The sequence below is a fragment of the Melospiza georgiana genome, chromosome 3 (assembly GCF_028018845.1).
Source record: "Melospiza georgiana isolate bMelGeo1 chromosome 3, bMelGeo1.pri, whole genome shotgun sequence".
NCBI classification, from domain to species: Eukaryota; Metazoa; Chordata; class Aves; order Passeriformes; family Passerellidae; genus Melospiza; species Melospiza georgiana.
Window position 1 is genome coordinate 18,519,679 of NC_080432.1, and position 27,057 is coordinate 18,546,735.

Genomic DNA, 27,057 nt, shown 5'->3' on the forward strand with positions numbered 1-27,057 from the left:
AGTTCTATAAAAACACTGCTTGCAGTCTCTGGTGATTCACACCATCTGCAAATCTCAAAACTCCCAGTACAAGCCAGCAAGGAGTTTGCCCCAATTTATACACATAATGCATCAATGAGATTGTGATGACAATACATGTTTCAATTGCAAGTATATTTATAAATTTTGTTTTAATTGCCTGCACTGTCTCTGCTTATCAGAGAGACCATACCAGTTTTGGATAAGGAAGTATTCACACAAGACCAAACATGAATTTTGCTTTCTTTTTATGATTATGTACACACCAAAATGAAAATTTCACTTGATGTTAGAAATTAGCCATGATATCTCATTTTTAGGGAAGATATTTTTTTTTTAATCACTGAGCTCTTACAGAAACATATTTTAATTGAGAATGTGGTGGTTTAGGGTGGCAGTGAAGTTGGTGTAGGTGTGAATGCAGTGACAGCAAAGAAGTTGGATATTATTGCCTACTGGCATCTCAGGAAAGTTAAGATAAAACAGAACTTGATGACAAGCACACCAACCACAGAACAGAACAGTAACACCTAACATATGCTTCCTTGCCACCACCCTGTCAATGCACCACCATCCCATATTGAAGGAACTGTCTTTAATGGTTCTTTCAGACAATTTGTCTCCCCTGCACTCTCCCAGGCAGCTTCCACAGCACCCAGGCTGACTGCAAGTCAGCACTTGGACAGAAGGGAGGCAGGATCAGGAGCTCCTCAACTTCATGGCTGCCCAGCAATGGATGCACAGAGATATCAACTGTGTTGGCAAAATGTGTTTGAATCATGAGGAAATTGGCTGAGGTACGTGGCTGGATTTTGTTGGGCAGAAGCAGCAACTGAAAGAATGTCAGTCAGGTAAGAGCCAGTGAGGGAGGACTGAAAAAGGACCTGGAAAGGAAAGGAAGTCACTGCCTGGATGTGAGGGAGCTCATAAAGAGCTACAGAGAACAGGGACAACAGCAAAGTGACAGATTGAGAGAACGGGTTTTTGCTACCCAGTTCTTACCATGATATGAAATTAACCTGAACAAGAAATTTATCTATGAGGTGTTATTCATCCCTCTTTGCTCTCTGGTTGAATTGATCTGCTTAATGTTACCAAGCATGAAAGATATTTCAAAATTGTATGAATGGAGGGGTGTCGCAGACATCTTTTATGAAAAATCCTTTCCTTAGGATTTTTCCTCCTGAGAATCTGGGAGGCCTCAGGAACAAAATGCAAACATTGATTATCTGCTGCTGTGGAATGCAACAGGTGCATCTGTGATTGGTCTTATGTGGTTGTTTCTAATTAATGGCCAATCACAGTTCAGCTGGCTCTGAGACAGAGAGCTGAGCCACAAACCTTTGTTATCATTCCTTCTTATTCTATTCTTAGCTGGCCTTCTGAGGAAATCCTTTCTTCTATTCTTTTAGTATAGTTTTAATGTAATATATATCATAAAATAATAAATCAAACCTTCTGAAGCATGGACTCAGATCCTCATCTCTTCCCTCATCCTGAGACCCCTGTGAACACCGTCACAGAGGGGCGACCTGCCCCAAATTCCACTGAATCTTATGCTTTTTATCATGTTGTATTTCCTGTCTATATCCACTCATTAAGCATCTCCTATTAAAAAGGGAAAGAAGTCTCCAGTCTTGGTTTTCATCATACCTCTCTGTGCCACACAGTAGCTTCCTAGACCAGTGGATCTGACATGCTGGTGTTGATGAGAACCTTAGCAAGAGAGCCAAATCAAGGGCAAAGAAAAAAGTGAGATGGAAAGTATTCTTTTCTTCTCTTCTCTTTTATTTTCTGAGTAATTAATTCACCACATATTAATAAAAGTAAACAATAATAATTAACAATGTTTTGCAGTTATAGATCTGCCTCCAAGGCAATGAAGGTCTTAACAAAGGAAAATATAATATCCATTTTTTATACAAGGGAAAAAATGAAGCTCAAAGAAATGAAATTATTTACAGAATCAGTGGCTGAAGAACCAAAGCCTCTGGATTGTTGCACCATACAAAGTTTAAGGGAAAGAGAGAATACTGTCAGTACACTAATAACATGAGAAGTGAAACCATGCCCTTCTGCCTGATTATTGTGCTGTTGTTCATCTCTAGAGCAGAACACTGCTTTAAGCAGAGCCTTTTTGGATTAAGGTTGCAAATGGTTTTAAGTCACTCTAGGGTAGAAAATTGTTCTATTTGTCAGATTTCACAGTAACAACTGTATGGCATTTCCTTGCTCTACTTAGCTTGAATTTCACATGCTGCCACCATTAAACAACCCTCCTCTCAGAAATCCAAAATGTGGCTCTATCCAGGGCTGCACAAACACCTGTGCACCCAGTCTATATCCCTTTCCTCAAGTTCATTTTCTGTAAAAGATGCTGCATTTAGGACAACATGATTTAAACTTTTTAGGCTCTAACTGGAAGCTTAAGCTGATTAAAGTAATGAAAATCTTAGTGTAATTTCTCCAGTATTTAAGCCAGATCATAAGACTTTTCCAATAGAAAGTCCAGTATGCAAATATAAAAATGCATAATCTTCATTCTGTAAACACGACTCAAAATTATTTCCTACCTACCAGTGGAAATACAGAGGTAAAATTGTAAATACTGATGAATATCCATAGAGGAAGGCTCTTTTGCTGAGAGCATGTGTGCACAAACACGCCAGCCTGCACTGCTATATTTACACCTCTGTTTTTCCCTGCATAGATAAAAGCTATGCAGGTGAAAAAGTAGCAAAATAAAAAACAACCCAACTCTATACAGATGGACAAAAGCAATATTACTGCATCAGCTACACAAAATCAGATCTCCAAGCCTGCAGTGAGGTGCAGGGGAAACCACTAAGAATTAAGAATAACTGTTTGGCAGTCACTCAAAACAGTCCACATCTATTGGCACAAGCATGAAAAACTCCATCCACATTGGGAAAAAATACAGAAATTTATCTTCAGGAATATAACCACACTGTACCAAGTTTTAAGTGCCTTGATTGGAAAGTTACTGTGTCCATGGTACCAGTTATTATTGCAACACTGCAGATCACAGTTTGGAAAAGCAACCTGATTCCTGAATGTAAAGAATTCATGTTATTAATTTTGGCAAAACCACTAAAAACCCTCAGCAACTGCAAAATTCTGTTGTGCACACAATGTTTCCAGAAGGATGATTTGACAACCATCTATTGACAGATTTCTACAACTCATATAAAATGGGCTTTTAAAAATAATTTAATCTAACTGCAAGGTGAAACAGTTTTTATTGGCGAACAACAGGACTCTGGTCACAGATTTCACTCACTCACTCACCACAGATACTGAAATGTCTTCCCCAGTCATCCTGGAAGTGAGATGTCAGCCCCCTCCTGCAGCAGAGACAAATGTCCCACTGATTCACCACAGACAGAGATGACCTGGGCTTTTATCACAACTTTATACCCACTCGCTGTCTTCCAGTCTACAGCAGCTGAAATGCAGCCAGACAAAATTCAGCTGTGCACATATAAAGTGCATTTTGTTAAGAGAAGGAAGACAAGCAGCAAGCTGTGCAGGAGGGATGATGCTAATATAGCTGTACAGAGCCTGCTTCTAAATAGGTTAATAGTTTTGCTCCCTGCAGCTTGAACACATTTCCAAACAGACCTCAAGCAGAGGAGGAATTTTTAAGGTGTGTCCAGACTGCCATCCTTCTTTCCCTCTCAAAGGATTTCATCATTTTGTTGTCACTATTCTTCTTTTTTTCCTTTTTTTTTTTTTTTTTTACACCTTACTTTACTGCATTCACTACAGGGAACTAGTTCAGAAAGCAGCAGTGTTCTGTGAATCAAACACGCTCCACAACTCACCCCTCAGTGGGACACAAACATTTGCTACCAGTAAGAAGGCAAAAAACCCCACATTTTCAATTAGCACCTAAACTGGTGAATACACCACATTGTTCTGAACAGAAGGGAAGCTTTCTTGGACACAGAGATGCAATGCTTCCATTTAATTACATTCAGTGTGGTAGAAACTATTCCTCTACCTCAGCTGGCTGAAGACTCCATGGGTCAGTGGTGAGTTAATATCAGGGTCTGAACCAAAGGCAGCAGGTATGGTTGGCATTCCCAAGCTCTTGTATGTGTGCTCTTCTCTTTTTTCCAATAAAATCTTACAGAGCATTTGACAGTGTTTCCCACCAGCCCCAAAGGCACAATATCTGTGCATCATTGTAGGCTGGGGGAAATACAGGTGGAATCTCTGCAGCAATAGGGAACAGAGTCTCCCACACTCCTTGTGCTTTTGACACAAGCATGCTGCCAATATTCTCTTCATGCATATGGTCTCCTCCTCCTACATGCACTGGGGTACTTAATGTGGATTCCTTATAAAACAAACAGGTTTTTCAATTTAGATAACAAGATCAAAACCTTTTAAACATTTCAGTCTCTAACTGCTTCTGATCTCTTCAGTCCAGCACCAAAACCCCAAGATCAGTTTTTCACAGAGCACCAGTGACATCAAACTGACATGTCATTACTGGGAATGCTGTCACTTCTTAGTTAGTTATTAACTTGATGTGATGGTCAGGACTTGAAAAGCAAACAACCTGCTACAACAAGGATTCCCAGCCACAGCCACACATTCAGCAAACCAAGAAAAGGTGTCACAGCATCACAGAATGGGTCAGGTTGGAAGGGAACACAGTGTTTTCAACCTCTCTGCTCAAGCAGGGTCATCCCAGAGCACACAGCACAGGATTGTGTCCATGGCTCTGGAATATCTCCAGTGAGGGACACTCCACACCTCCTCTGGCCATTCTGGTCCAGTGCTTGGTCACTGCACAGGAAAGTTCTTCCTCACAGTCTGGCTGAACCTCCTGTGCATCAGCTTCTGCCCATTGCCACTTGTCCTGCTGACTGGCACCACTGAGAAGAGCCAGGCTCTGTCCTCTTGGCACCCTCCCTCAGACACTGACAGACATTTGATGAGGTCCCCAATGTGTTGTCCCTTCTTGAGGCTGAACAGGCCCAGCTCCCTCAGCCTTCCCTCAGAAGGGAGATGCTCCAGTGCCTTGATCAATGCAAAGGTCATCATAACAAAGTCATACAGATTCTTGCATCAGCTTTGTCTTCTGTCCTGGAAAGGTTGTAAACAAGGACCACATCTGCAGACAAACTCAACAAGCATATGTATAAATTTAGGCCAAGACTTCACCCCTAGTCTTGATGTCTTCAATGGGCCAAGAGGAAATGATGGGAGTTTGGATCCAAGCTTTACAGCTGAGGTGTCAAACTCAGATCTGTGGCTCTGATTCAGGGAATATCTAGTGCAGATTAATTGGTTTGCAAGTCCCCCAGCCAAGCAGAGGGAGATGAAAGCAGTGTGATTTTCTGTCCATGTCCAGGAGAGGCTGCAGAACTCTGCTTTCAGCACAAGAGATAGCACTGCTTTGCCCTTGCTTCTCTTTACACTAAACTCCATATCAACTAAAAAAACACAGTAAGAAATTAAACAACTCCAATGTCTTTCTCACAGCCCCTATATCACAGATGCATCACTACAGATTTGTACATCTGCTACTTGCATAGGCCAAATTCTTCACTATCCAGTTTTTTCCACACCAAACTGAGGACAGGCTACACATGGGTTGGTGAAACACCTGTACAAGAGGCTGGCCAGGTGCACAAGGTGGCCTGGTTACAGTGGACCAATAGCTGGTTTATTCTGTATGGAAGCAAGATAACTGCCTACCTATGGAGGTGAGATGGTTTATTCTTCTGCCCCTGGTTTTCCTCAAAATTACAAACAATCTCTAATCTATCTCACCTTAAATTCAGTGTGCTCCCATGCAATGTTTCCACTTATCTTTTAATTCTCACCAGAATTATAGTATGTGCAAGGAGAAACACACAGATGCACTACAGCCACAAAGCTCCATCTTCATAAATTATTCTCAAAGTGAACCAAAGCACTTTTTCTATTACTTAACAGCTCGAAGCTGATAATCCAAAGCTAGGAATAAACAGACTGTTTCTGCAGAATAAATTCAGGGACAGGGTAGTAAACAGATGGGCAAATGTACCAAAATAGGTACAACTAGAAAAAAATATTTGCCCCAAAGAAGACGGTAAGAGAATGAGATCAAAAGAGAAGATTCTTTCCAGTATCAGTAGATAAAAGTCAGGGGTGAGAGACTGGCCAGCTGGCTGGTGCTGTCTCTAAGCAAGTATCCAGTCTTATCACCACAACACAATTTGTTCTTTTCTTGAGCTTCCAAAGACTCCTACACATTGCTACAAGTTATTATTTTGATATTTTAAAGTTCTGTTATGCTGATACATGCTTGGGAGAAGCATTACCTTCCTTTTCCCCACACACTCCTTAGTTTTCCTCTCATTGCTGCTGATACTTTTCCCCCCTCTCCCATGTTCTCCATTCCTGAGAGCAGCAATTTATGCACATTCACCAAAAACCAGGATTCACATAAAGGAATCTAGGTTCTGTCACTAAAAAATCTGTTCAAGCATGTCACACATTACACCATACCCACACAGAAGACTCATAACATGGGCTTTCCAAAAACATCCACCACCTGAATTAACCACACTTTCTGGCTTCAGGCAGCCTCTTCTGCCCAAATAATTGCCTCCCAAATGAGAATGAGAACACAGAAATCTTCCCTGTTGTTAGTCCTCTTGCTCATACAAGGATTTTCTTCCTCTCATTTCCTCTTTCCTTCACATCTTTCTCCCTGAAGTCCTCCCTCCCACAGTTCCATTTTCCCCCTTCCCACATCATTTTTATTCCCTGTTACCCACTCAGCAGTGGGGTTCTACTAAAGCTGTCTCAGAAAGAAGCCCGTGGGAGGCAGGAATTCTGCTGGATCTGTGCTTCCCGACTTTCAGGGGCACAGCAGGAGCCCAGCTGGACCAGCAAGAGGCAGGACAATGGAACAGGGGCTCTTCTAAATGCAGGCAGCACCAGGCAGGGATGAGCACCTTAAAGACCTTCCCAAGTTTTCTTTCTTGGCCAAAAAGAGGCCAGGCAGAACTTGGAGGAAATAACTCCAAGGCCAAGACACACACACACAGACATATGTGAAATGGCCTTCAGCCACACAGCTGGGTTTGCAGGGCTGAAGCAAGGGCAAGCAATAAAGCAGCACTGGAGCTGTGGTTGCAGAAAAGAGGCAAGGCGAAGGGACACAACAACGTGTAAAAGTGATCAAAAACTGAGATTAAAAGAACAACACCCAAAAACATCCTCATCTGTTCAGCCATGTTCTCATAAAACTCCTTAGTTTAATTACAGGAGCATGATTAAGGATAAAGATACATTTCAGCATAGCTCCAAACAAGCCTGTCACTTGGATGATCAGCAAATCAATTTTCTAAAGGATCTGCTAATAGTGTTTATATAATACTGAGGGAAGAACAACTCTGAAGCACATGCAATCAAATTGATTTCAGTGGAGCCTTCATTATGTTTGCTTATAAATGCCCATTCTTTGAATGTATAAAGAAGTTTCTAGTTAGATGCTGATACAATGTGAACTATTTAGCCCAAACTCATAGCGTGATAAAATAATAATGCAACAGAAGATTGACTAAACAATTACACACTTGAAACCGTGACTCACACACAGTGTGAAGATGGTTGGCATTTAAATGCATTTAAAAAATCAAATGTCATTCTATTAAAAAAAATGGTGCTTGTATCAACAATGCCTGGCACTTGCACACTATCTGGTATGAGATAATTGCAAGGGCTATAAGTTGCTAATTATTACCATTTTACTGTCAGTTTCCTTAATTCTTTAAGCTTTGGTTTCTCCAGCAATGTGCTTAGACTTCTGGATGTATTTTAAAAAACCCAACCTATATTTGACAACTAGAATATGACATGATCTGCAAAAGCATAGAAATACAAAAGGACCCAAGACCAATTCAGATTTTTCATGACCTGTTACATTGGTGAGCCACGCACAATGGAAGAACTCAGTGATGGCACTACCTCTTCATCTCCCCTGTGTTCTGCTTCATGTGCTCACATAATCAAAACTGGAGCCACAAGTTCAGCACTCCTGCAGTATCTTGCTGAGAAAACCTACTTCCATTGTCAATGTTTTGTGATTTTAATGTAACTTTCCACAATGACAATCCTAAAATAAATCCTTTCTTTATAGCAATACCTTTTCAATGGGAAGCTGAGAAAAACGTAAAGACTTTTGTCCTCCCTTCACAAAGTGCACTGACGGCTCTCTGAATTTAAACCTACCCTCTGTTCAAAGCCATTCCCTCTTGTTCTGTTCCTTGTAAAAAGTCCCTCTCTTGTAGGCCCCATTCCAGTACTGGAAGGTGCTGTAAGGTCTCCCTGGAGCCTTCTCCAGGCTGAACAATTCCAATTCTTTCAGCCTTCTCAGGGTGCTCCAAACCTCTGAGGATCTTTGTGGAACTACTCTGGACACACTCCAACAGTTCTTCTTATGCTAGGGATTCCAGAGCTGGGCACAGCACTCCAGGTGGGATGTCAGGAGAGCAGAGTGGAGGAGGAGAATCCCCTCCCTTGACCTGCTGGTCACAGCTCCTTTGATGCAGGCCAGGACACGTTTGGCTTTCTGGGCTGTGAGCACACGTTGTCAGGTCATGCTGAGTTTCTCACCAACCAACAGCCCCCAGTCCTGCTCAGGGCTGCTCTCCATCCATTCTCCACCCTGGCTGTGTTTGTGCTTGGGTTGCACCTGACCTAGGAGCAGGATCTGGTCCTTGGCCTTGTTGAATGTCACAAGGCTCACACAGGTCCACCTCTGTCGCCCTGTTCTTCTAAAGTTTTTCTAAGCCTTCTGATGTTTACATTTTTGTAATGGAGTTTCTCACATACTTTCATGTAAATAATGATTGTTTTGCATTCCTTCTGGAGGAAGAGAGAATTGATGAACCGTTAGTTTGACCAGTGTGGTTGGAGAAGTGACAATTTCATCCTCCAATCCATGGTCACTTTTAGAATTCTATAAAATGGCCTTTTTTTGCCTTGGACATCTCAGCGTGCGAGTGTCGTTCATTTTGTGTTGTTTTGTGACACACTTCTCCAGCTCTCAATGTCCCTCTGGATGGCATCCCTTCCCTCCCACGTGTTGACCACACCCCACAGCCTGGTGTCATTAAACCCACCAAGGGTGACCTTGGTCCCACCTTCTATGTCACCAGAGAGGTTTGACAGCACTGGTTCCCATTCCCACCTCCAAAAAACACCACTTGTCACTGGTCTCAACAATCGAGCTGCTGACCACAACTCTGAGAGTGCAACTGTCCAGCTGATTCCACTGAGTTATCCATCTGTCCAATCCATGTCTCTCCAGTTTAGAGGCAAGGATGTCACTCAGGACAGTGACAAATGCTTTGCACAAGTCCAGGCAGATGACTCCTCCTCCCTCATCCATCAACTCAGTAACCCTGTTGTAAAAGGTCACCAAATTTCTCAGTGTGATTTGCCCTTAGTGAGGACGTGTTGGCTGTCACCAACCATTTCTTTCTTTTCCTTAGCATGGCATCTAGGAGGATTTGCTCCGTGATCTTGCATTCAGTTTCCTGGGATGGGTTCCACAGAAGTTAGCACAAAACTTTTTTCAGGGGAATGCACCATAAGGACAACATAAAAAGCTGCACCAGAAGCTGCACCACAGAAATTCCAGCCGTGTGTAAGAAAACAATGTTCACAGTGCAATGAATAAGGTACTGGAACAAGTTCTCAAACTTGCAGAATCACAGAGTGGATCAGTTTGGAAGTGACCACAGTAAGTTTCCTGGTCCAACCTCCTGCTCAAGCAAGGTCATCCCAGAGCACATGGCACAGGATTGTGTCCACATGGTTCTGGAATATCTCCAGTGAGGAACACTCCACAGCTTCTCTGGGCAATCTGTCCCAGTGCTCAGCTGCAAGTACAGAATTTCTCCTTCAACTTCCTCTGCATCAGCTTCTGCCCATTCCTCTTGTCCTGTTGCTTGGCACCACTCTAGAAGAGCCTGTCCTCTTCACACCCTTCCTTCAGATGTTGACATTGGTGAGGTTCCCTCTCAAGGCAGAACAGGCCCAGCTCCCTCAGCCTTTCCACAGAAGGAAGAGCTCCAGTCCCTTGATCACCTTTGTAGCCTCCCCTGGACCTGCTCCAGCAGCTCCACATCTCTCTTGTACTGAGAAGCCCAGAAGTGGACACAGCTCTCCAGATGTGCCTCACCAGGGCTGAGCAGAGGGCCAGGACCATGGACCTTGACCTGCTGGCAACAGTTTTCCTAATGCATCCCTGGATACCATTCATCTTCTCGGCCACAAGGACAAACTGCTGGCTCAGGGACAGCTTGCTGCCCAACCAGACCCCCAGGTCCCTCTCCAGAGAGCTGCTCTCCAGCAGGTTGGCCCCCAGCCTGCACAGGTGCCTGGGGTTATTCCAACACAGGTGCAGGACCCTGAATTTGCCCTTGCTGAACTCCAGGCAGTTCTTCTCTACCCATCTCTCCATCCTGCTGAGGTCCTTCTGAAGGCTGCAGAGCCTCTGGGGTATCAGCCTCTGCTCCCAGCCTGGTGCCACCAGTGAACTTGCTGAGGACACATCTGCCCCTTCATCCAAGTCATGGATGGGTAAGCCAAACAACACTGGGCTCAGTACCAACCCTTAGGGGACACCACTCTCCTGTGCCATGGGTAACAGCCCTCTGAGATCTGGCATTCAGCCAGCTCCACATCCACCCCACTGTCCACTCACCCTCTCCACACTTCCTGAGTTTGCCTGCGAGGATGCTGTGAGAGACAGTGAGGAAAGCCTTGCTGAAGTCAAAGTGCACAATATCCACAGCTCTCTCCTCATCCATCCAGGCACTGTTTCATCTCTCCACCCATGGAGAGTTCACCAGTGATCTGGACAGGTCCTTCAGCAGCCTGGCCTAACCTTGAAATTAAGCCTTCCTTGAAGAAGAGATTTGACTGGATGATTTCCTAGATTTCTTCCAATCAAAATTATTCTATGAACCTTTTACCATTTCTTTTAAGAGGAACAAGACATTTCTGAAGTTGTAATTACTAACAAGGAATACAGGAACCATTCAGTTAATAAAATTACTTCTTGTTCTCTGCACACCATCGCAGTCACAAGTTGAATTTTTAACAGGGAACTTCCAGCTGTGAAACCCTGGAAGGTGACCTAGTAAATCAAACAGTATTTGACATTCTTCTGCCTTTACCCCATCAGCTGACTCTGCCCTGTGACTTTAAGTGACTCTTTTCAAAGTGGAAATAATACTAATTTTTACCTGTTTCATGTGGGAGATACTCTTTGTTTCCACAGAAATTGGAAGTGTTTTCCAAACTATCATCACCAGAATAGTAAACCTCCCAGTATTCCCAGTTTACAGCTTAAATGAGACCAAGTTCCATTGCCTGGTAGAGTCACCTCCAGCTGTCAGCAGTCACACTGGTTATAAATGAGAGGCATGTCTGACAAAGAGGAATGGGTCAAAGAGGTGTCTGTTATCTGTATGGAAAACATTCTCTGCTGAGCTTTCTCCTCCTTCTGAAAAACACTTTGCTAAAAGGATATTTATGTTGGGGTGAGGGTAACCCACTAAGCCAGAGGTCTGAAGGCTGAATTCAATGTTTTAAATTTGATTTAATGCAGTATGTGGTGGCTGAATAAACAAACACATGTAATGAACTATAAACTCATGCCTCCAACTCAGTCTAAGAGTTTTACTCATGGTCTAATAAAATATGACAGCTATATTGCCTTGCTTATTAACAAGCATAGCAGTTACTTAAAAGCACTAGAAATACATTCTTTACCAATTTAGATATAAATCCCTTTAGTAAGTAGATTTTACAACTAATCCTAAGACCAAAAACCCCTCGGATATGTGACAACCAAATAAGATTTAAATAGCTCTCTGCACATATTGTGGGAGGCACGAGACTCCACAGAATAATTTATTTTACACAGATAATGGAGTCACTGTGCCTTGTGAGGCATCCAGAATTACAGCCAGTGGCAAACAGACACAATTTAAAATCTTTCTCCAAATAAATCTCATCATGACAGTTCAAGCATACACAGAGATGCTGCTTAAGTCTGTGCTGGGGCCCATAGACTGACTTCTGTGATCTTTTTAATTATTATTTAAGCATGGCAAGGTTACAAAACTCAGATATACCTCTTTCCCAATAGAAAAGATACAGTTTGCTCCACAGCCTGTGCTGCCTGGCCTAATATCTGTCTGTCAGCATTAATGTGACAAACTTCTGAAAGAAAAGTTGTAAGGGAACTGTCAAGCTATGTTATAGCCAGGGCAGTCTTGCTGTGCTGTATTTAAAAAGAGTGGAAATATCAGACTCATTCCTTAAACTGTCCTGACTATAAAACCTTGAGGGACAATGTGCTTAGCTGCTTGGGCAAGAAAAGAAATTTTCAAGAAATATGTATAACACACAGCAATAGCATTTGTGCTCCCCTTCATCAAGCATTAATCTGATTTTATTTTTAAGCACATAATTAACCAACATTCTCAGAGAAATGCATTAATGACTCATTAGAGAACAGTACTGAACTTCAATGTCTGAACAGAATTCAGGCTTGACCAGAAGTCTGTAAGGAAATGACAGACTTTATTCTCTAGACAGGCTCTAAAGCATTGCAGAGAGGTTAAATTGAGATGGCTGGCAGCCTTCACCAGAGAGAAGCACAGGCTCAAGTCAGATCACAGATCTCTTTACAGCTTTCAGGTAAGGCAGAGCTCTCCTCCAAACCTCAGCTACAGAAACAATAAGACACAGATAACACAGAGAACACTGACAGATCAGCACTCAGTTTGCGACCAAAGTGTTTTGTTCAACTGAATTTGCTGTCAAGCCAAGCTTATGTGCTTTTTATGTATATTCAAAATTAAGGCTGTACAATTTATCAGAAATTAAACTAGGAATTTTATGAAGAAGCCTAAGTAAGTCAGAAACCAAATACTCATCAAATTCTGCATCCACAACTCTTTGAGAGCTTTTGAATTTTTTACCTGAGCTATTGAAACTCGAGTGCTGATAATTACAGTCCACATCACCAGGATGCTACAGTGACAAAAACCAGAAGTGGCAACACCTTACATGTGTATAGCACCTTCTGTCAGAAAGCAAAGACATTTTAAGAATAGTCTTAAATAAAGTGACAGGCAGTACTTGCAGTTTAGTTCCATTACTCACACTTAGCAAATGAGAAAACAAGGCATAGATAACTCAAGGTATCTGATAAACATAAACCACAAAGCCATTAGCAGAAACAACACTGAACAACACTGAATACAGATTGCAAGGGCTTAATTCCCTGGTGTTTGCAAAAAAAAAAAAAAAGGATGCTTTGATTAAAACTACAAGTCAATCTTAGCCTATATCACTCTGTTCAGTCACAGCCTGCCACTGTTTTTAATCATACTTGTGAACTTGTAACCGTTAAGTGAAGCCAAAGTTATATTAAGTAGTTTATCAAGATTAATACTATCCAAAAGAAAAATAAGGTGGTGTGGGGGGCATAAACCAAAACACCTCCATCCTCTGCTGCTTTATTCTCCTTAAGCTTGGCTCAAGTAGCTGCCATCACTTTCGACACACGCCGCTCTTGTTGTGCCAATGGGCTGTTCCTGGATTCATCTGTGTTCTCAGCTATATCAAAATATTCCAGAAAACATCCAGTGTGGCACAACTTCTCACACTGGCATTGCCAATTTTTTCACTGGCACGATAGCCCTGAAACTTTCTGGCAATCCTTAGGTTATGAAGCAGTCACATGCAAAGATTTGCTTGTACGAGTTGAAAAAGAGATGGCCCACCATGGAAATTCTTTTCTTTTTAACAGCAATGTTCTTGGACTTATGAATTGCTTTGCCATGGACCACTTTGAAAAGCTCTTTTCTCAAAGCTTTCCTTTAAATAACAAATCTCAAAGAAGTCTTTCCATCTTAAAATATCACCAGAAGGGAAGGACTCAGATTACTCAATATGCTTTAAGAGAACACAGTGCTGCAGGACTCAACACAAGCACATCCCTTTTTAACTGAGGAGAATTAAGGCACAACTTGGTCAACTTCAGTTAACTTCACTTGAGACAATTCAGTGGAGCTACACTAGAAATGAATGTGCTGTGTCAAGGCTTGTTGGGAGTTCAAACAGACTGGATAGGGCTCAGCTCACTGTTAACAAGAAGCTAAAATCTTAGCTCAGTATCATTTAGGAATGGAATGAAACTGATCAGTAAAAAGCTGTATATAAAGAAGAAAAAGAGCTGAGGACAGCAAAACAAAGTGCCTGTGATAGTTAGTAGGAGGACTAACACTGTTCTTGAGCTTCCAACAAGATCAGATGAGAATATCAAATTATGCAGTTAGTAGAACAAATTTTGCTGTTCGTTGTATCACACACTTCTATAGGATGTTCCTAATACTGTGACATTACACCCAGAGGAAATGTGGTCACTGAACAACCAAAATGCTGTAAAAATTCCTGCACCACAGAGTGCCACATTGGTTTAATGCAGAACATGAAGATTTTCAAGCCTTTTTCTTCCACTTAATATATATGAGTGGAATTCCAGCAATAATACATTAAGCTCTGCACAGGAATTATTATTAACAAATGTTTCTTGATAATTTCTAATTTGGTTTTGTTGGGAGGTTTTTTTATGACAGACACCTCTGGCTACCTATATAAGAAAATCACCCAGAGGCAGGAAAAATATTACAATATATTCCAGGTATCTGGAGGACTGTGTGCATTTTGTTCTCAATTCCTTTAAAATGCTCTCAGCAGCTTCATTCTGTCTGCTTCCAAAGAGTAAGAAATGTACAGACAGTTTAACTTCTCAGAGGAAAGGCACCAGAAAAGCACAGTGTCCAAAAATAAAAATCCTCACCTTACTCTCTTGTTTTGGTTGTACAGTTTATATTATACTTATTAGATCAATATGAATGAAATTCATAATTCATCTGACTTTCCAGCAGGAAGAAAAGGAAATTTTACTTAATCTGCTGTTAAATCATTCCAGATATATGCCCAAACCTCATTCAGCTTCAGGTTAGAACAATATCAAGTCCAAATGCTACAGCTTTTTCTTATCCTTTAAAATAATTTGCAAAATATAAATTCTTATTCTCAGAAATCTTCCAGAGTGATAGGACACTCAACTTATTCTTAGCAGCAGAATGTCTTAAAAAATACACAGGACAATGTAATTATGGGAACACTCCTCTGCCTTTATTAGAACCTATATGCAATATATTTACTGTCCCTTACCAGTATATTATAGTGGAAGAAAAATCAGGTCACAGGGAAGGAGTAGGAGTTTTGTTTCTTGGGAAGATTTTCACTACTGAGATGTTTAAGGTGAAAGAAACTCCTATGACTCAATACATAACTTAGAGAAGAAACCAGGCTGCACCAGTTCTTACAGAAAGGATAATAGAAGTCCTTGTGTTCTGTGTATGTGGATAACATGGACACCTAAAAGTTTATTTGGGCAGGGTGTTAAATCTGTTATTCCATGACTTTCCTTCACAAACCATGTATTTTATTAGAATTTTTCTATTTACTAGAAAAGATAGTGCCAATTCTTTCACTCTTACAACACAAGAGCATTTCCAGCCATTTTCCATTTCAATCCCTCAACAATTTTTCAACAGATGTAAGAAACATGCAGCATAAACATAAGTGTATCAAGAAGAGGTTTTCTTTCCTAGTTGCCTTTACAGAGCTCTTGCACTCAGGGATTGCTCTTCATGAGTTTATAGAATGAAAGTTTTAAAAAATGTTTCAATAAGAGTAAATTTGCAGTAACTGCAGTCATTTATGGGAGAATTATTTGCCAGATTTGCTACAAGTCCTTTATGAATTCACAGGACATCAACTCCAGACTCAAAAAAAAGAGGACACAGTGACAAACTTCAAACACATAAAACAACCATTAAAATTGCTGCAGTTTAATTTGTAGCTAGAGATTCAAAGGAGAACACACTTCTAACTCTAAGCCCCTTGAGGAAGCTGTGGAATTCTCACTTTTGGAGACCTAAAGGTTTGCAGAAGAGGAGGAGAGAAAACATGAGTAATAATCTAAATTTTACTACCCCTTTTTTCAGAGTAGTGCAGTAGCTGCCTGCTACAGATCCTTTACAGCCTTGCAGTACTTTGACATCACAACAGCAGTTGGCAATACCATCACAGCTTTGTGGTTTCCTTAATAAAAAAATAATAAAAAAAGAACTTGTAACAGTCTCATGAAGAGTACAAAATAATTACATTTCAAAGCATTCTTGCAACAGAAGGATTTCTTTCAGAGTGCAAACACAACTAAGCTAGCAGCTTTACTTCCATTTCAATAAAAACAAACTCTGCAGCTCCCTTGCTTGTCAGTCAAAGGAGGGTTTTTCTTTTAATCATACTCCATCAGGTAGCTGTGGAAGCATCCATGAGACTCGCTCAATATTCCAACTTACCCGGCTCCATCCTGAATGCTTACAGCACGGAGCTATCGTGTAGCACACACGAAGTGTAATTAATTCTAAAATATGTAACAGTTCAAAAGAATTGCAAGTTAGGCATTAGAGCGATCTCACATCTGAGTTACACGTTTACGCCTACCACAGGCACCCAGAACAGCACGGAACGAACAGCAGCCCCGTGCAGTGAAATTAACAAAGGTGGACCACAATGTGCGGGTCGTGTATCAGAAGGACGAGCGAGTTTCCCATCCAACTTTTTAGGAAGTTATTAAGGGAAAACACCGTATCTGCCTGATCAGAAACGGGGCTGTTTCCCCGTCACAGCGCTCTGTTCGCAGGCGAGAGAAGCGGATGGTGTCACCTGGAGAGCGCCGCCAGCACCGCGGGGCCGGGACAGCGCTCCCGGCAGCGGGGACCGAGCTGGCACAGACCCCGGGCTGGCACAGACAGACAGACAGACCGACCGACCGACCCCGGGCTGGCACAGACAGACAGACAGACAGACAGACAGACAGACAGACACCGGCCTGCCACAGACAGACTCCGAGCTGCCACGGACGGACCCCGGGCTGCCACAGACGGACCCCGGGCTGCCATAGCCGCCGAGGTCCCACAGACCCCGAGGTGCCACAGACGGACCCCGGGCTGCCACAGCCCCGTGGCCGGGGCTCCGTGCGCTCCCAGCAGTGAAATTGACACGGTCGCACACGCAGAGGTCTCAGGCAAGCTCCGTCCGCCCCGGCCCCACCGCGGGACGCCGCTCCCCGGCCGCCCGGGCCAGGGGCTGCTCGCCCCCGCCTCAGCCCGTCCCGCTCCCTCACGGCTCCCTCACGGCACCGGGACCCTGCGCGGACCGCGGCTGGAGCCGCCTCCGGCGCGGGGGCTGCGGGGCTGGGGTACTCACATGCCAGATGGCGAAGAAGATGAGGGCGGCGCACAGCACCAGCGACAGCATGTAGCAGAAGGCGGCGAAGGTGAAGGCCATGGCGGGGAGAGCCCTCCGCGCCCCCCTCCGCCGGGCGGGAGCTGCCGGCGGGCGAGCGGCACAGGAGCCCCCGGCCGGCGGAGCGGACAGCGCCTCACGCAGCCGGGGCCGGGCGGCCGCCGCCCCCCGCAGCCGCGCCCGGGCCCGCCCCGAGCCCCGCAACGCCCCCGGCCCGGCCCCTCGGCCGCGATCCGCGCCCCCGGAGGCTCCACCCGGGGCGGGTTCTCCCGGCGGGATGAGCTGGGGGTCCGGGCTCGGCGGAGCGCGGCCGGCCCGGGGCTCCGCTGCCGCTCGATCGCGTCTGCAGGCAGAGAGAGCCGCGTGTTCCTGACTGAAATCCTGTCACGACAGCGTGAGAGGAAGGAGCGTAGGCTGGGATCAGTTCGGGCCAAATCTTGAGAAGATAATTATGTGCCTAAACTTGAAGTGCTTTGATGGGGATTTTTGAAGTTTTGGGGTTTTTTTTTCCTTTCAGGGACAGCTAAAGAGGGTGAAGCATTCCCCAGGCTCAGACCAGCGGTGGAGTGTCCATCCTTTGAGGCAGAGGGAACAGGAGCCCAGCCCAAGAGCTCATGAACCAAAGCAGAGCAGCTGAGCAAAGCAGGACCAGTTTGCCCTTTCCCATCAGCTGAAAAAGGCATTTACTGTTGGAGTAAATAAATAAAACCTTTCTTAACTGCCACTGCTTTCAGGTATATGCAATATCCAAGTTGCTGAAGTACATAGAAAATTAAATACATTAAATACATTAAATACATTAAATACATTAAATACACTAAATAACAAAGGAAAAGCAAGCTCCTGCCTTCTCTTATTTTTAATGGATAGATCCATTAGTACCTTGTCTTTAACAGCATCCACAGTGTCTCCAGACACAACTTAGCTGTTTCTGCAGATCTGGTTTTGATTTGCCATCAAAAGTTCTTCCACTTCTTTGGAGCTGGCACAATAGAGTAGGTTTGCAAGCAGAAAGTTTTCGTGAGAAACTATCAGAGAACCATCAGAAATCCCATTTAAAAATATCTTGAAAACCGTGGATGAAAGTTATGTATTTGAAAGCTTATGTATTTGAAGTTATGTATTTGTATCCTTACAAAACTGAAATAGAGTTTCAGCTCACAGCATTTTTTCCATCCATTTTATGGATTAAAGGGATTCAGTAACAACACTGTTTAGAAATTTGCCAGTGGTCACCTGTGAAAGTCAGACTTCATGGCACAAGAGAACATAATTCCATCAAAGCCAACTCCAGTGGAAGCTTTCTTTGTAAATATTTCCAATATATTTTTTGTTTAAAAGTACAGTATATTATTTGTAACATATTATTTGTAGCATAATAATCACTTTTATCCCGAGGAAAGAGTGTTGATTTGAATCAAGAGTCAAGGCCAGTAATTAATAAACCAATCAGGAATAAACTGCTGGATCTGACCTTTCATAATTGAGCTGCTCCAGACTGTATGTGAGGTCTGATGCTTTAATTAAGAAGGACAGGACATGGCAAATAGAAATGAGATTTATGTTATACAGTAAACCTATTTATTGTAATTGTCTGACCTTTTAATTTTTTTGTACCTGAAATCCTGTAGAGCATCTACTTGTGGATGTAAATGGCTTGTTCATAAACATACCTTTTGAAAAGAACAGTGAATGAGGTACAGGAGTCATCTTTGGAAATATTTATTTAATTATTTTGCCATGGTTACTTTAATATCTGGATATATATTACCCATGCTAAGATTCAACACAAAAAACACCTGATTCTTCTAAGGAAATGAAAATAAAATATTTCTTTCTTGAGCATTTATATGTATACACCTCCACAAATATATATGCATACATATGAAAAATATAAATTTACTATAGCTGTCATAAAGGACTGAAACAGAAACAACCCTTAAATCTCAGTTTAGCACCACACTCCAAGGTGAATATTCCCCTGTTTTTCACTCTCATCTTCATTAATATTCCAGGTATTTATTTGGAGCTCTTCAAGGAGCACACAGGCAAAACAATTGTTTCTGATTTTGCAAGGAGACAGTTCCAGAGCCAAAGACTTCCCAGATCACAGAGGCTTCCCTGATTCTGACTTTGAAACACACATTGCCCCCAGCCATATTGCCAGCCATTAATCACTGCTAGTGGCTGTCAAATTACAAAAGATTCTGACATACACGGAAGGCAAGAAATCCATAAAGATGCATTTAGAACATTTTTGTCTTACTGAGTTCTTCTTACAAAATGCCATGAGAATACCTTAACTATCCTCAGATGTTTAAGCCATGGAGAGTGATGGAAAGACATACCCCTCTGATTTGCACTCAGAGATTTGTCTGAGTAATCACAAAAAACCTTCCTTATCTCCATCTCGTTACAAACTCATTACAGCTCTCTGTGGTATGAGGACCTCACAGCAGGGAGCTGTTTCTTTGTCATTTATGAATGAGACTGCTGCAAATGGTGAAGCAAAAGGTGAAAATAATATGGATGTGCCTGACTATTTTCTCCCTGGTTTAAGCCCCCGTGAGCACAGCAGGAACACCGGTCTGTCTATTAGCTCCTCGTGCACCTCCATGGTCTTGGTCCTAACCTTCAAATAAACTAATGGACTTGATCTGAGCTGCATGAGAAATTACAGTCCAGCACCCAGCTGTGCTCCTTTGAAATGATGTACAGCACAGCAGCCAGGGTGGAGGAAGAGGGAGCTGAGGGTGGAGGCTGTGGGAGCTGAGACTGCAGCATTATCTGCTCAGGGGACCTGGAATGGGCAGAACAGATAAACACAGAGCATAAGATACCTATTTTATACATATAAAATACATTTTTGCCTTGATGAAAAACTGTTGCTTTCAAAACCTGTCATTTTAACACTTCCTGAGACCCATGTGGGTTTCTACTACTGGAAATAAAAGGCTCAGAAGTTCTGCAGCACTCTCAGGAAATGCAGTAATTCCTGCTCTCTGATGTTCAGCAGCTCATTTTAGCTGCCAGTCTCAGATTTAGCACTTCATCTTTCACTCTTCCGTCTTCAAAATCTCACCCATGCTCCTGCTTCCTCCATGGTATTCCCAAGCCATTTCCAGCAGGGATTGCTGCTCTCTCTCTCTCTCTGTGGCTCACACCTGTAACTCAGGAATGCAACAGAAAATATAGTCAGAAAGCTCAACCATGAGATGAATTGCAGACCAAGTAGAGAGGTGAGAAATGGAAAGTAAATTCTGTTCAGACTGATTAAAAAAGGGTTTCATCTTTAACCAGAGGCTCTTTTTTAAAAATATATTTCATAATGGGTACACAAGGCATTTCAAGCTTGACAACAGTTCCTAGCACAAGTTTTTACATGAGCTGGCTTTGTCCCACAGTACCCACAAAGAGATCGTGACAGTGCATATGTAAACCCTGAGGAGAAAAGGGTTTTACAAAAGATTGTGAGGGCTCTTGCTTTCCTTGAGCAGATTCAATTTTGGAATGCTAGTTATCCCTCTTTGGATCTGCTGCTTGTAAGCAGAAAGAATTTTTCTTTATTTTGCATATTTGTTGAAAAATATGACTGCAGTACAGTCTGATCCCAATTTCACACAGAGTCATCACAAGCAGATACATGGTGGTGCTGCATTTGTACAAATAGTACTGAGATGCTGATTTTCAAAGCTATCACTCTGCAAAAATCACCATAGCTCAAAGCACAAACAGGATTGGGGACTTTTTTACTTAAGGATGGTTTTTATGGTGAGGACCTCTATGAAGGAACCATAAAAATTCAGTCACTAGGTAAATATAACAGAGAACATCTGGTGAGCAGTAGACAGCCCTCAAAACCAAACATCCAATTGTGAAAACAGATTGTGATAACAGATTTAATAGATTCACAAGTTCAGCATGTCCTTACATTAGCAGGTCTCAGAGCACTTGATTTTATGTGAAATGACCTTTTGTGCTAGATAATGAAAGAATTCGAAGGTACTTAAAGAAATTTCCAGTGGCTAATTTACAGAACAGCATCAGAGATGAGAAGGGACTGCTAATGAGTCCTTTCAACTCCCAAATAATTACCACAACTGGATAAACTTAAAGGACAAGTCTTTATAAGGCTTGCAGTCCCTGAAGTGGGAGGCTAAAATCACTGTAAATCCATCCACAAGGTGATGATACACCCTCAGCGAAAGTAGTTCATAGTTTCAAGATTTATGTATTATTGCTACATTCTTGTTAAGAGTAACATGTTAGTGAATACCTGTTAGAGTAAAAGCCATTATATTAATTATAGTAGAGAACTCTCATTCACAAATTATTTTTAATAATACATGTGACTCTCTCTTTTGTGAACCTTAAGTAATACTAAATTATTAACAATGCTTATATACAAATTGCCATCATTGGGTTTTACCACTAATATCCCACAGAGATTAATAGAAGCATTTCATATCCTTGTGCATTATTATTTCAGATTATCTGCAGATTCTAGATGAAACTATTCTGTTATTTCATGGTCAGTTCATTTTCAAAAGGTTACCTTTGCAATAATAGAGGCAAGTGACATTTTGTTAATGAAGTCTCATTTTCAGATTTCCAAGAATAAGATAGTTCACAAACCCACTGACAATAATCTCATTTTACTGCCAGCTGTTTTCACCTTTTTTTGTAGGACCTGGATGAATAAATTTTAAGTGCATTATCATAAGACCACAGGAAAGTTTATGTCAGAAGGGACTTCAGGCTGTCTCTAGTCCCACCTCCTGTGCAAAGCATGACAAGGCAAGGTCAGGCTTATTGCTCAAGGTTTCATCTGGACCAGTCTGGAAAGCCTCCATGGACAGAGACAGCCCAGCTTCTGTGGGCAACCTGTTCCACTGCCTGTCTTAGGTTATCTCCAGCAGAATTGTCAGGTCCCAGCCTGTTTCATTGCCAGGGCTTATTCCCTGCTTAGTGCACAACTTTACATTTGTCCCTGGTGAAGTTTGTAAGGTTCCTGTTAGGCTACAAACTCCATATTATAGAAATCCACTTTAAAACATGGATTAACTAATATGTGGTACAGAAATGTTCCTAAAGAGCAAAATAAGACTGTCCAGAGCATGACACTATAGTTGCTTTGCTTCTGCTGTTGTCTTTCCAGCCTGTATCAGAATTACACAGAATCCCACTCATATCCATAATGGCCCCTGGCAAAACTGGGGCTTCAGGTCTGCAGCTCAGATCCCCCAGCTGAAAACAAAGTGATCTCAGTTCTGTTCTGTGCCATGCTCTGATAACCAGCACCACTGGCAGGGCACTCATGCTGATTCTTCATGACACCAGTGATCTGCTAGCAATTACAAGAGTGTTTGTCATCAGGGAATCTGTGACTTTTCCCATTACCTCCAGGATTAGTGGAGCAACTTAGTGAGTACAGATGCCAGTCCACCTCTTAATTCTTAAGATGTTCTTTTCTCCTCATTGCTCCAGCCTCCTCTGTCCCTCTACTGCACAGTTCTTTCCCATTAGCCTGTTTTCCCCTTATCTTCTTGTTTGCTCATAGTCTCAGCTTAGTCCATCTACTGCCTCTCACTTCCATACCTCCTCCAAATCTAGCTTTTATCCCCTGGGAGCTCATCAGGACTGCTTCCTCACCAATGGTGAAATATCTGACAGGATATTAATCCCCCCAGAAGGACAGGATCTCTGCCCTTGGTTCCAGGACAGAGGAGAAAAAGCAAGTGGAAAAAGCAATTGCAGGGGAGGTCCTGCTTTAAAGTGAAATGGATTGGGGAAAGGATTTGCTTAACTACAACACATTTCTAATGTCTATGTGTGGAATTTTCAGAAGGATTAGAATTAGACAAAACCATAATTATTCATGGCAACAGGACAAGTCATCTTCATCGGGCAAAAGTTACCTCCTTCCAGGTGTGAAATCCTTCCAATACATGGAAGGCAAGAACCTTCCATAAATTAGTAATGAGATTTTCAGCATTGGCAAAATAGCATCTGTGTGTTTTTCCCAAGAAGATTTTTCTGAACTGGTCCAGATCTTTGGTCTGGAGGGGAAGCCAAACATAAGAATGGGAGCCCATGAAGGGAATAGAAAGATCTTAACATGGAATATCTGAAACAGTCTTAATTGCCTTTTACATTACCTATTTTGCTTCAAATCAATACATGGAAAGCCTACAGAAGTAATTCTTGCTAACATTGCTTAATCCTGCCAAGAAGGAATTTAATTTGTGTCTGTGCTGGGGAGAGAGTGGGTTACAACTTCATCAATTCTGAATAACTGAATTCCATCAAAGAATGAAAAAGGAATGACAAATTTTGTGAATAAGCTTTCTCATAAGAAATCCTTCATTAGTCACTGAAGACCCTGCAGACCTCTAATAAGACAATTTGCATAATATATGCATTTGTCCAAACACTAAAATAACATTCTGGGCCAGATTGCTCTGGGCCAGATTTTGACAATATTTCATTTTTTCCCACCCTGTAACACTCTGCTAATCTCCAAGACCTGCTGGTGCTCCCACCCACTGCAGGCTGTATCAGATCACACCCCATGGCTTCATCACTGTGAACAGAGATGCCAGAACAAAGTCAAATATGCAATGCCCTTCAAAAGTTCTCCTTCTCAGAGGATGATTAAATTATCTCCAATTAAACCAAATGCTCTTTGTCTTTCTGTACTGAGACTGATACTGAATGCTCATCCCTGCTGTCCCAAAAATAACAATCTGTTGCAGAAAACCTAGACCTGGAGTCTTTGCTATAATTTAGGAAAAAAAATCAGTATTTCACCAAACTGACATATGTGTTCTCAGTGAATTAATGGTCTTAGTCATTTTTAACTTGCAGGCATAAATGAATAGCTACAATATGGTCTGCATAACTAACAGTGTTGACTAATGAATATATAAACATTCAATTATGGCTTTATTAATTCAGAAAAGTTGGTTTTGAAGCAGTTTTATGAGAGGTGGGCTCATCTGTGGTACAAAAGGAAGGAGAGGCCATGCAAGGTGTGCAGCAGCATGTGCTGCAGTTACAGTAGGAATTATCTGGTGGCCATCAGCTGAGGACCTCTGTAGCCCTGTCTCCTTGTCCTCTAACTCATTAAATTAGTATCAGGTTTGACTGATTTCTATTTGAAAATAATAAATAAATCAGTTGCCAAAAAACATGATTTATATTATTAGCACATCAGCAATGCAACTCTTTTAAAACACTGAATTTAAACCCTCTCCAAACTGATCCCCTAATCTTTTGTAACTTTGGAACATATTCTTCATGTTAAACCAGAGAAAATAGAAAAGCCATAAATAGGGATATTTTTAACTGTAGGAGTAAAACTAATGATTATAGCACTCTGTATCACTTAGAATTTCTAGTCACTTCAGCTAAAATCCCTTATAAAAACTATCTTAGCATTTGACAACAAGTACTGAAGAATTCATATTGTAAATTGGAAAAATACCAGAAGAAAAGGTTGGAGGTGGCAATGGAGGAGTTGGGAACATGTTTAGCAAGAAATCTCTTGAGAACACTGTGCTGAAAGATGATTTTTATTCTAAATATAAATCTTTAATACATTTAATACATCCTGGCTTTAACATCCTAATGTATTTTTATTGCCAGTCTGAAGAAGAACAAGCAAGACAAGGTGATTCTCTGCAATTTACCTATCTCTTACAAAGAAGAGAAGGATTGAAATCCTGTTGAGAGATTCCAATGCATTTTGTATTTTTGTATTGCAAGTATTTCAGTTTCTGTTCTACCTTCTGGTGCCAAGCAATAGGACAAGAGGCAAGAGGCAGAAGCTGGAACACAGGAAAGCTCCCCCTGAAAATTGGGAAGAACTTCCTTACTGTGCAAGTGACAGAGCACTGAAACAGGGCACCCAGAGAGGTTGTGGAGTCTCCTTCCCTGGAAATATTCAAAAACCATCTGGACAAAATCCACCTGCTCTAGGATGACCCTAGGGAGGTTGGACCAGATGACCCATTGTGACTGACCCACTCTGTGATTCTTTTTCTTTCTGTAACCTTGAAATGTCCAGATAAACTTCCCTAAACCACAAGATAAGCTTTGATCTAGATCTTTAATATATTCTGTATGTCCTCTAAAATACTCAGTTTAACTCCAGCAATAGTTAGGAGAAAAAGAGTTTCTGATGTCATAACTAAAAAACCTGCCCTTGTGCCTATTTTTATCTGTGTCATTCAAAGTCACCTTTCCCCCAATCCTGTATGTTTTGTACCTACATTAAACAGTTAGTACAAGCTTTCTTTTGTTAAACCAATTGTCACTTTAATGTGACAAAAGTGGCTGAGCAGTGACAGGTTCCAGCTCTAGTCATCTGTGCTCTCCAAATGGAAGGATCTGTGTTGTTTCCTAAAGCTCTCAGCTGTCACTCAGAGCTCTGAAGCTGCTGTTCCCTGGAAGATCAATGAAACAGAGGTCTCAGAGATTACTAGAGAAATGGAAGAGCTAAATGGGATCTTAACTAGTCATTACCTGGGAAGAGAACTATGACTCACATCAACTTCAGAAAGTTAAACAGCCTTTTGGAAAATATCATGACTCACAAGCACTGCACACACAGAGTCTTCTTCTCTGTTCAAGGTATTTAGTTCTTCTATAGAAAAACTCAGCTCTCATCTCCTTGAAGCTACAACAGCCTTATACCAATGCAATTACCTTGACATCAGCCAGCTCTCTGATTCAGAGAAGTAGATGCTATATGTGTGTTTCTTGCTGACTGGGCTACGTAAATTGTTGACCTATAAACTTCTGTGAAACAACACATAACAGAAATTAACTTTTTTTCTTCTCTTTCAAAGAGATTTTGTAAGAGTTGCTTTGGATTGCAAGTAAAGCAACTCTCAAAATCAAATGAACTCCAGGTAGGTTTTCTTTGAGGACATAGTGTTCTAAAAGAAAAATCTTTTTCAACAACTATTCCAGTGAGGGGTTATTTTGGCTTCTGAAGCATTCATTTTAGTGGCAATAATTCTGTGTCCATTGAAGCAATTAACATAAGCAAAGTTATTGAGTTAAGCCAAGCTAGCCAAGCTGGGGGACTCAGGCTTGAAATGGGAGCAAATAAGACATTTTAGCAGTTCAGGTGTTTCCAATCCATCAGTTACTGCTGTAATTTACATGCATGCTGCCTTCTGAGTGGTACTTTGAACTTTCAGGGAACTGAAAATCAGAAAGCACTTTTGCTAATTTGAGCTGCAAAAGGGTTTTCCACTGAGATGCTCTCAGTATGACCCACGTGCACTCAGTGGAGATCACCCTGTAGGAAAAGGTAACACACTGGACAACCTTCTGAGTTTCTCCACATATTTGTTCTGGCCTGGATGGAGAAGCTAATTTGTGGTAATTAGGGTGTAAATTTCCAAGCACTGCAGCTTAGCTGCCCTAGTTCCCACTAAGGCCACTTTGTCTTGCTGGGAGAAAGCAATCTGGCCTTGAAAGTCCTGTAAGCTATTTTTCCTTTAACACTGAAGCGTCCCCAGCAAGAATAGTGTGAATTAGTGAAATGGAAATTCACACCCAATATGAGTTTCTATTAACTTCCTT

The 27,057-nt window shown here is 41.9% G+C and overlaps 1 protein-coding gene across 2 annotated transcripts in view; it reads right to left on the minus strand.

Annotated features, from left to right (window-relative positions):
- The window catches only part of CNIH3 (cornichon family AMPA receptor auxiliary protein 3), a 48,511-nt gene extending 30,949 nt beyond the window's left edge, over positions 1–17,562 (minus strand). For both annotated transcript variants that reach the window (XR_009114256.1, XM_058020488.1), the window contains exon 1: positions 17,422–17,562. Coding sequence is in view for 1 of the 2 variants with exons in the window: in XM_058020488.1 (XP_057876471.1) it covers positions 17,422–17,502 (81 nt within the window). In the remaining variant the exon portion in view is untranslated. The remainder of the gene's footprint in view (positions 1–17,421) is intronic.
- Positions 17,563–27,057: the final 9,495 nt, after the last annotated feature.